We start from the raw sequence: 10,505 nt of genomic DNA, 5'->3' as shown, positions 1-10,505 counted from the left end.
CCTGGCGTGCTATTGGCGGCTTTAACACAATGACGGACAGAGAAGCGATGGATCGATGCCCGTTGATCACGCCTCTTGTGGTCTGATAGGCTGAAGGACTATCCAATTGCGTACAGAGTCTTTTAATTTATGCTAGTTGATCACGCCTCTTGTGCAGTAGAAAATACAGAGCAGACTCTCCAGACCAATGTTTAATCTTAAATTGAGCTTGGTCTGGTGATAGCCAGACTACCTTGGCACGGCACAGCGTGGAGGAATCCAATGTTTTGAGGAGAATGTGCGAGATTTTTAATATCATGTCTTACTGCATTCACATTAGCACCTGGCGTATTCACTGGTAGCTAGTTGTGTGTGGGTTGTCAAATGCTTGAAAACGCGAAAAGAAAGTCTCAAAATCCAAATGAATCAAATGAGATTTACTCAGAAAAGACGGCAATAAATGCACGTGTCACATGATCCACAAATGCACATCTTCTTTGTTGCATGCGCAAATTATGATACATTAATGCAAAATAAAACATTCCTATTCACAAAAAATTCTCTACTTGTACAAATCACAGCACATTCATGTAATTCTGTATTTTGCACACACAAGTTGAAAGGCATTTGTTTGTGGATATTAAACATATCTGCAACATTAATCAAGTTCATGGATTCTTGTGCGTGCATTTATTAATCATTTTGATTAACATGGTTTTTGTGAGGTTATGGAAATCAACATGATCTGAGTCACAACCCATATCCACATTGAGTTGATTTATTTATCTGTGCCAAACCCCTCAAGTCGTCGATGTCCAATTAATTTTACTGTGATTTCAACTTTTAGGGTACTCAATATCAACAACCCTTATAGTTATCATTTTAAATCACTGTACACATAAAAAAGATATCTGCTCAAAAATGCATGTGATGTTTGTTCGAATATCTGTAATGCCCAAGTTCACAAAATGCATGAAGACCCTTCCGAAGGACAGTGTGATAACCCTCAGAAATAAAAAAGATGATACACTATACATTTTTTTGTTTTGTTTTTTAAAAGAAGACTCTTTGCTCAACAAAGCTGTATTTATTTTACCATAATTACAATTAAACATGAATATTGTGAAATCATTTCCCAATGTTAAACAACTGTTTTCTATTTTATATATATTTTTTAAAATATAATTTATTCCTGTGATGACAGCTGAATTTTCAAGTCTTCAGTGTCACATGATCCTTCAGAAATCATTCTAATATGCTGATTTATTATGATTATCAATGTTAAAAAAGATTTTGTTGCTTAATTATTCTGTATAAACCCTTATCCACTTTTTCATGATTTGAGAACAGGCATTTATTTGAAATAGATTTTTTGTATCAATGTAAGCGTATTTATTGTCTTTTGATCATTTTTTTAATGTCCTTGCAGAATAAAAGTATTTGTTTTTAAATCTTGCTGAAAAGAATCTTACTGATTTTATCTATGTAATGAAATTCATCAGAAGGCTTAGCCAGTATTAATGTGCTAATTACAGTAAATAACCTATTTTTGAATCACTTGTAATTACATATGTGCCCATAACGACTTTAATGTTAATTAAATGCAAAGCTATACATACAGACAACTCGTGTTTTAGCCTTTAGTCTATACAGGTGGAATAACTTGCAAAAGCCACACCATTTTTTGGCCCATCATCTCCAATCCCCTGCACATGCTCTCCGTCCCATTCTAGCTTTTCTCCAGAAGTCTGCTGAACTGTCAGTCTCTTTAAAGTGAGAGAGGAGGTGGAAGTTCTGATGGAAGTCATCAAAGAGTTATTAGTGTTCTTCAGTTCAAAAGCTACAACGTTATGTTCACGCCGTCTGTGCCTCATGCCTCTACACAGTGGAATGGTGAAGAGGCCGTAGATGATGGGGTCCAAACAAGCATTTAATAGGCCAAAGATAAAAAGGATGTGTGAGAGGGACTGTGACACTGTTACCTCCAGGCCAGCGGGGTAGAACCAGTACCACAGGCCAAGCATGTAGTAGGGTGTCCAACACACCATGAATGACAGGACAATGACCACAGTCATCTTCAGGGTGCGCATGCGTGCCTTAGGGATGTTGTTTTTTGACCTGCGCAGCTGAACCTTGTTGGACAGCACTGGGTATGACAAAGATCACAACAAAAGCAAGACGTTAGCTTGACAGTTAAAGCAAATACGCCTCAGGGTTATGTCACATGCAAACCGATCAAGAAGCACTACTGAACTGTTGATTCAATAATGGATCTTCCTTTAAAAAATAAAAAAAAGAACTTACAGCTGTCTTCGGTCATTTTCTTGGAGATCACAAACAGTATCCTGGTGTAGCAGGAGATCATGATGAAGAGTGGGAAGAGGAAGAGGAAGGTGAAGGTAAGCATGTTGTAAAGTGTCTCATGCCAGCGTGAGCTAAAGCTGCCGTAGGTCGTACACTGGATAAACCGCTTCGGGGAATCAATCACCACAACATGGAAAACAAACATCTGCACAAAGAAAATATTACAGGCATTACAGATATCAATAAGTTACCTTTTCCTTTTGTTTTGGAATATGTTAATAGTTTTTTATTATATATTCACAAGATGCATCAGCTCATGCATCAAAGACAATACTTCATTTGCTATGCACAAAATGTGAAATTATTCAGAGAGGCCTCTACCGGAGTAAGATGACCCTGGGGCAAGAAGCCCTGGGCTAAACCTTACAGAATGTGTAAATGACTTTGATATCATTCCTATGACATATATAATATTGTCATTAAAGGGTAATTAATGTAAAATACTAAATCAACAATTCCATTCCATGAAGAATTGCATAAACGACAGACAAAGCAGAATCCCAGTAAAAGAGATTAATCTGAAAGGTAGGCTACATTTATTCTATGATTTGTAAGAACAAATTGCCTACTTAATTGCCTAATTGAAGATATTCCATAGTAGCAACGATATTAACGATACTCGGTTACTTAACGTAACCTCGGTTCTCTCTAGAAGAGGGAACGAGTATTGCGTAAGTTCCTTACGCTACGGGAAAGTATTCTTTCTTCGAGATTTCTGAAAAACCCAAAATTATCCTTAATTTTGTAACATTGTCAACGCAGTGCGGCAGCCTGGCAGACCATAGCAGGCTATTCCAGCGTGCTATTGGCTGCTCTGCTGGCAACTGCAGCAGCCTATCGGTGAGCCCGCGTGACGTGGCGACCAATGAGGGCGCTTCGCGCCCACCTGGCTTCATTTGCCTACAGGTGGGGCGTGGCCACGTGTATATAAGCAGGGCTCACGGGCTGCATATTCGGTTTTCTTAGTTCTGAAGCGTAAAAGCCAGCGGGGCGCACGGCAAGGAACGCAATACTCGTTCCCTCTTCTAGAGAGAACCGAGGTTACGTTAAGTAACCGAGTATCGTTCTCTTACGAGAGGTTCTCTCGTATTGCGTAAGTTCCTTACGCTACGGGAACATATTGTCAACGCCGTGCGCGCCTCGCATACAGCATATGTATCCCAGGGAACCGGGGACCATAACACTGCTCGGGCAGGGTGGCCGGTAAAGAAAAAACGGGCCACCACATAAACAGACACTTCATTCGAACTGACGGGTGGTTTACGACGGGTGGTTACAACACCCTGTCCCATGAATGAGGGAACGGCACCTGCCGGTCTCCTTCAAATTCACCACACCTTGTCTCATGAATGAGGGAGCGGCAACGCCGGTCGCCTTCAAATTCACAATATCTTGTTATATGAGTGAGGTAACGGCACCGCCGGTCACCTTCAAACTCACAACAGCTCGTCTCGTAAATGAGGGAACGGCACCGCCGGTCTCCTTCAAATTCACATGAGCCTAGTACCGAACTTACTACCAGTATGTGAGCTATGTCTGCGCAGAATCACTGGGCAGAACCAACGGCCCTATTGAACTGATAACACTTTCGCCTGTAAGGCAGGAACTTCCAGATTGTAAAATCTCACGAACGTAGACGGGGAGGCCCAGCCTGCCGCCATACAGATATCGTGGATGGAAATCCCTCTGGCCCAAGCCCACGAAGAGGCCATGCCATGGTGGAGTGTGCTCTGACACCTAGCGGGCACTGCAGGTGTTTGGAAGCGTATGCAGTTGCAATCGCGTCCACTATCCACCTGGACAGGGTCTGTTTCGAGGAGGCGAGACCTTTAGTGCGCCCACCAAACGAAACAAATAGCTGCTCAGAACGCCTGAAGGCGGCGGAGCGTGTGACATAAACCCTCAATGCCCTGACAGGGCAGAGGAAATTGCCACCGTCCCCCTCATCGGATGCTGGCAGAGCCGAGAGGGAGATAATCTGCGCCCTGAAGGGAGTGCCGATCGCTTTGGGGACATAACCATGCCTCGGTCTGAGAATGACCTTAGAGTCATTAGGACCGAACTCCATACACGTCGGGCTCACTGAGAGCGCGTGTAGATCCCCCACGCGTTTCACTGAAGCCAGAGCTATCAGAAACGTGGTTTTCAGCGAAAGGAACCTTGGTTCCACAGTCTCGAGCGGTTCAAAGGGATGAGCCTTCAGGGCCTCTAGGACCAAGGCCAGATCCCATATAGGAACCGACGGGGGCCGCGGGGGATTCATCCGTCTGGCTCCTCTGAGGAAACGGACGATGAGCTCGTTCCTTCCTAGCGTGCTACCTAGCGTCGTCTGAGCGAACGCTGCTATAGCCGCCACATACACTTTGAGCGTGGAAGGGGACCTGCCCAATTCCAAAAGCTCTTGGAGGAAGGAGAGCACCCGCTGGACCCCACATTGCTGTGGGTCCAATCCCTTGGAAACACACCACTCAGTGAACACCGACCACTTAGAACTATATAACCGCCTCGTCGAGGGGGCTCTAGAGTGTGAAATCGTGTTCATAACCCCTTCGGGCAGGTCAACGGGTATCCGTTGGTCACCCATACATGCAGAGACCATCGCTCTGGATGGGGATGCCAAACTGAGCCTCCTGCTTGAGAGAGAAGGTCTGCTCTCAGCGGAACTGGCCAGGGGGGTGAGTGCGACAGCTTCACCAGCTCTGGGTACCAAATCTGGTTCTCCCAGCGCGGTGCTATAAGGAGCACCGGACGGCGCGTTTCCCTGATTTTCGCTATGACCTGGGGCAATAGGGAGATCGGCGGGAAAGCATACAGCGGGAGGCTGGGCCAAGTTTGGGACAGCGCATCCTCGCTTTTGGACAGAAACGTCGGGCAGCGGGCGTTCTCTTTTGTTGCAAAGAGGTCGAGCTCCGCTCTGCCGAACAGGCGCCATACCAGCTGGACTGTCTGGGGGTGCAGGGACCATTCTCCTGGGAGAATGAGGCCCCTGGACAGCTTGTCCGGGCCCACATTGAGGTGGCCCGGCACGTGCGCAGCTCTCAACGAGCGCAGCGAGCTGTGTGCCCACACGAGCAGGCGTTCTGTCAGATTGCCCAGACCTCTGGACCTGACACCGCCCTGCCGGTTCACGTAGGACACCACTGTGGTGTTGTCCGACCGGACTAACACATGGTGTCCTCGTATAAGCGGGAGAAACTGCTTGAGCGCGTTCTCTACCGCTATCATCTCCAAACAGTTTATGTGTAGGAGTTTTTCCTCGCTCGACCAAAGGCCCGAGGCTGATCTGCCCTCGAAAACGGCGCCCCAACCCGTGGTGGAGGCGTCCGTCGAGATGACCTTGCGGTGTGAGATGGCTCCCATCGTCACTCCCCTCTGGTACCAGTCGGCTACTAACCAGGGCTCTAGGGCTGACACGCAGCCCTGAGTCACTCTGATCCTGAAGCCACTGGACGCCCAGGCCCTGTGAGGCACTCGGGCGTTTAACCAGCATTGCAGCGGGCGCATGCGCATTAAGCCCAGCTGGAGCACAGCTGCAGCTGAGGCCATACGTCCCAGCATCCTCTGAAACAGCTTGAGAGGTGCGATTTTGCCTGGCCGAAAATACGCAGCCATGCGCCGAACTTGGCGCGCGCGATGGGGTGACAGGCGGGCTGACATTGCCACAGTGTCCAGATTCAAACCCAGAAATGAGGTTGATTGCGTGGGCACTAATGAGCTCTTGGTCCAATTGACCGTGAGCCCTAGGCTGTCCAGATGGCTGAGCAGCATTGCCCTGTGGGCGAGGAGCTCGGCCTCCGACTGCGCCAGGATGAGCCAATCGTCCAGATAGTTCAATACTCGCATCCCTCGATTTCTCAGAGGAGCGAGGGCCGCGTCCATGCACTTCGTAAATGTACGGGGTGCTAGTGACAGGCCGAACGGAAGGACGGTGTATTGATAAGCCTGGCCGTCGAAGGCGAATCGTAAGAATGGCCTGTGACGCGGCGTTATCTTGATTTGAAAATATGCATCTTTCAAATCTAGGGAGATTAGCCAGTCTCTCGGGCGAATATGCGCGAGGATCTGCTTGGTCGTGAGCATCTTGAACGATCTTTTCATAAGAGCTTTGTTCAGACGCCTCAGATCCAGAATCGGTCTGAGCGACCCATCCCTTTTTGGCACGAGAAAATACCGGCTGTAAAAGCCTGACTCGCTCATAGAGTGGGGAACCGGTTCTATAGCCCCTTTGCACAGCAGCGTGGCTATTTCTGCTCGAAGTAGATGTGCTACTTCCTCGCTCACTCTCGTCTCTGTACGCGCACAGAAGCGCGGAGGGCGGCGAGCGAACTGCAGAGTGTAGCCGTGCTTCACTGTTTTCAGCACCCATTCTGATACACCTGGAATGGCTTCCCACGCTCTCGCGTGCGCCACACGGGATAGAACGGCCTCCGGGCTCGAAACGCCGCGCTTCGCGGGTTTGACGGCCCGTATAGGAGGGGCGGGCGCAGTGGCTTGTGTGCGGCCCTACACTCATCGCTCCGGCCACCCTGGGCGGAAAATAAATGGTGTGTGGCGTGGCGCGTGGCGCCTGAGGCATAATGTTCGCGAAAATGTGTGAGCGCGTTTGAGCGGGCACAACTCTTACGCGTGGAACATGACCGGTTAAGAGTGGCTGTGTGACAGCGCGTGTGGTGGTTAGTCGTGGACGCAAACAAGCGGACACGTGACCCAACTCTAGCACTCGAGCGGCCGGTGGCCGCTTTATGTGAGTGGGGGACACAGGGTTTATAGTGCTTGTGTGCAGGGGTGAACACAGAAAAGTGGGCACATTTACTGCATTTGAAACACATACGGCGCGAGCCGTGCGACCAGAAATAATGCAACTTTTGTGATTTCTCTGGTTCGCCGTAAAAACGGCGGTTGTTGACAGGCGAGAAGGCATTTTTGCCGGCTCGTTGGCTGCGTGAAATCCATCTGCAGCAGCCACAGTGGTGGGGGCTGACAGGAAAAAGAGTTTTGACGGTGGTCCGGCCGCGGCGGGACTTAACCGTCGTTTCTCGCCTCTTGCTAGGAGGACTTTGGAGGCTCGGGCTTCAGCGTGATCCTAGGCCGGGGGCCCCGAGGTGGAGGCGGCTTACCACGGCTGGAAGAGCGCGATCTGGGGCGGCCGCTCGGTCTTCTCTGAGACGAAGGGGGCAGCGCTGGGCGCTGCGCGGAGCTCGTTGCTGGCTGGTCACGAGGACGGCGAGCAGCGGAGCTATTGCTAGCGCCGGGGCGTCGAGGCAGGAAAAGGTTCATGGCCTGCGTCGTTTTCTGCACTTCGGAGAAACGGTCGACGATCCCCTTGACCGCTGGTCCGAAAAGCCCAGACGGAGAGAGCGGGGCGTTTAGGAAGGCCGCGCGCTCTGTTTCTCGCATGTCCGCGAGCGTGAGCCAGAGGTGGCGCTCAGCTACCGTGAGGGAGGCCATAGAGCGTCCGAGGGCCTGTGCTGCGGTCTTGGTGGCGCGAAGGGAGAGATCCGTCGCGCTTCGCAAATCCGTGATTAACTCAGCGTCACAGCATTTCTCGTCCATGTCGCGGAGGAGATTAGCTTGGAGGATTTGCAGCACGGCCATAGAGTGCAGAGCGGACGCAGCTTGACCGGAGGCAGCGAAAGCGCGGCCGATCAGCGATGACGTCACTCTGCAGGCCTTAGACGGGAGGGCAGCCTTTGAGCGCCAACCAGAAGGCGGGCAAAGGTGCGCTGCGACCGCCTCTTCCACCGGAGGGATAGCGTTGTAGCCTTTCTCGGCCGCGCCGTCAACTTGTGAGAGCGTCGAAGAAGCCTGAGACGAGACCCTCGCGGAGAATGGCGCATTCCAGGACTTTGCGAGCTCCTCGTGAAGCTCCGGCAAAAAGGGTGCAGTCCTGGAGGTGGGCGCACGGCGGCGACTGTTTAGGAAGCATCCGTCAAGTCGGTTCGGCGCTGCCACCTTGGGCGGGGCCCATTCGAGGCCTAGCTGCTCGACAGCCCGGGTGAGAAGGCGCAAGAGTTCGGCGTCCTCACCCGCTCGAGAGCGTCCGGAGCCCCGGACTGAAGAGGATGCGGAAGACCAGTCCTCGCTGTCGGAAGCCATGATGGAGCAGCTGTCGGCGCGTTCTGCGGCCGCATCCGCCTCATCCCCGGAGGCGGCAACAGAAATGGCGGCCTGGGGTGGGGGCGGGGAAGGCGAGAGTGAAGCGGGCGGGAAAGGTTCCGGCGAGCTTCTCTCTGCGAGCTCCGGAGTCCGCTGCGAGCGGCGCTTCTTCTTGCGCGGCGTGGCAGGGACTGGAGGGATATCATCTTCGAACAGGACGAGTCGAGCCCGCAGGGTCGACATCGTCAGTTCTTCGCACTCTTGGCATCCGCCAGCGTGGAGTGCGGCGGCGGCGTGATCACGGCCCAGGCAGAGAGCGCAGATCCCATGGCGGTCCCCGGAGCTGAGCTGCGCGTGACACGAGCCGCAGGTGGAACGAGACATTTGTATCAACGCTCGGCTCTTTTTGTGAAAAGTGTGACGCAGCGGCGACAACACTTTGAGCGTAAAAGGATATGGGGCTGCCGGATAGCAGAGCAGGCACGGAAGGCTGAAGGTGGCGCGAAGCTGCCGGCTTCCTCAGGCGCTGTCCTCTGCTTGCTTGTCTGCGCGGTCACGGCGGCGGGTTCCAGATCCAGCGATGCGAAGGGCTTCGCTGAAGAAAAGAATACCGAATATGCAGCCCGTGAGCCCTGCTTATATACACGTGGCCACGCCCCACCTGTAGGCAAATGAAGCCAGGTGGGCGCGAAGCGCCCTCATTGGTCGCCACGTCACGCGGGCTCACCGATAGGCTGCTGCAGTTGCCAGCAGAGCAGCCAATAGCACGCTGGAATAGCCTGCTATGGTCTGCCAGGCTGCCGCACTGCGTTGACAATGTTACAAAATTAAGGATAATTTTGGGTTTTTCAGAAATCTCGAAGAAAGAATACTTTCCCGTAGCGTAAGGAACTTACGCAATACGAGAGAACCTCTCGTAAGAGAACTCACATTTGATGATTTAACTCAGCCTATATCGGTTTTAATGTCTGAAATGTACATCTAACTCATGGTATAATAATGAATAATTATTACATTTAAACTTTACTAGTAACAACATATTACCCTACTAAGAGTCTAATTTGATCTTTTTACTTTAAAATAAAAAAACGATATACATATATGTGTGTGTGCGTGTGTGTATATATATATATATAGCCTATAATTTATTTTTTTACATTAGATGATTTTGTGACATCTCAAAATGTCTCCCCCGTACACCTCACTTACCTGTGGTATGGATAACACGACACTCATGGTCCAGGCTACACTCAGCAGAACTTTATTTCTCCTCCTCGCTTTGTTGATGGACAGAGGATTGAGAATGGCAGCCTGTCGATCCAGACTAATCACCACGGTCACGAAAGCGCACGAGTACATGGCCACGAGTTTGAGAAACATCAGCGTCCGGCACGCGAGATCCCCCGCGAGCCACTGCACCGTTATATTCCACACCGCGTCCAGCGGCATAACGATGAACGTCACCAGCAAATCCGCCACCGCCAGATTGGTGATGATCAACCGAACGTGAGACCGTTTTCTGGGGTCGTGGTTGGTTAAATAAAGCACGGCGAGATTGCAGCAGGCGGACAGCGCGCACAGGATGAGGGTGAGCGTCACTCGGACCTGAGCCGCGGTGGTGAAGCGCGGAAGATGAGGAGGATGAGGTAGATCTTCTGTGCTGCTCGAGTTAAAGTGTTTGGCATCATGCTTACAGGTGGAGTTCTTCTGAAAAGGATCTTCGATGTCATGAGTTGAGTTCATGCTGCTTCTTTTTTTGCCTCAGTGGCCAGTAGTTAAATCAATGTGAGGATGCTGCAGTCCTGGTAAACACGTGGAAACTGGAAAATAATCCCAAAAGTCATTCCAGAAACTGTATATGCTACTTACTTTAAATGACAGTTCATAAACTATATATTTATTTTAAACTTTTTAATTAGGTTACAATTAGAAACGTGAATAAATAACTACCTTATGTTCTCCCCTTGTTTAGATGGTGACCAGAGATCTGTGGTCTTTTGACTGAGCTGACCATCAGTGGTAGTCAAGTGTCCAAATAAATCGCAGCATCACCGGGGGCGTGGTTA

The 10,505-nt window shown here is 50.3% G+C and overlaps 1 protein-coding gene across 1 annotated transcript; it reads right to left on the bottom strand.

The window, feature by feature from the left end:
* Positions 1 to 1,619: 1,619 nt before the first annotated feature.
* gnrhr2 (gonadotropin releasing hormone receptor 2) lies at positions 1,620 to 10,182 on the bottom strand (the record flags this gene model as incomplete). Its single annotated transcript, XM_079803591.1, has 3 exons — positions 1,620 to 2,125; positions 2,284 to 2,488; positions 9,649 to 10,182. The coding sequence occupies 3 exons, from the start codon at positions 10,180 to 10,182 to the stop codon at positions 1,620 to 1,622; spliced, it is 1,245 nt and encodes a 414-aa protein (XP_079659717.1).
* Between the last annotated feature and the right edge of the window lie 323 nt (positions 10,183 to 10,505).

The sequence above is a fragment of the Gobio gobio genome, assembly GCF_949357685.1.
Source record: "Gobio gobio genome assembly, chromosome: 2".
Taxonomy (NCBI): domain Eukaryota; kingdom Metazoa; phylum Chordata; class Actinopteri; order Cypriniformes; family Gobionidae; genus Gobio; species Gobio gobio.
This window is presented reverse-complemented; position numbering and strand designations above follow the sequence as displayed.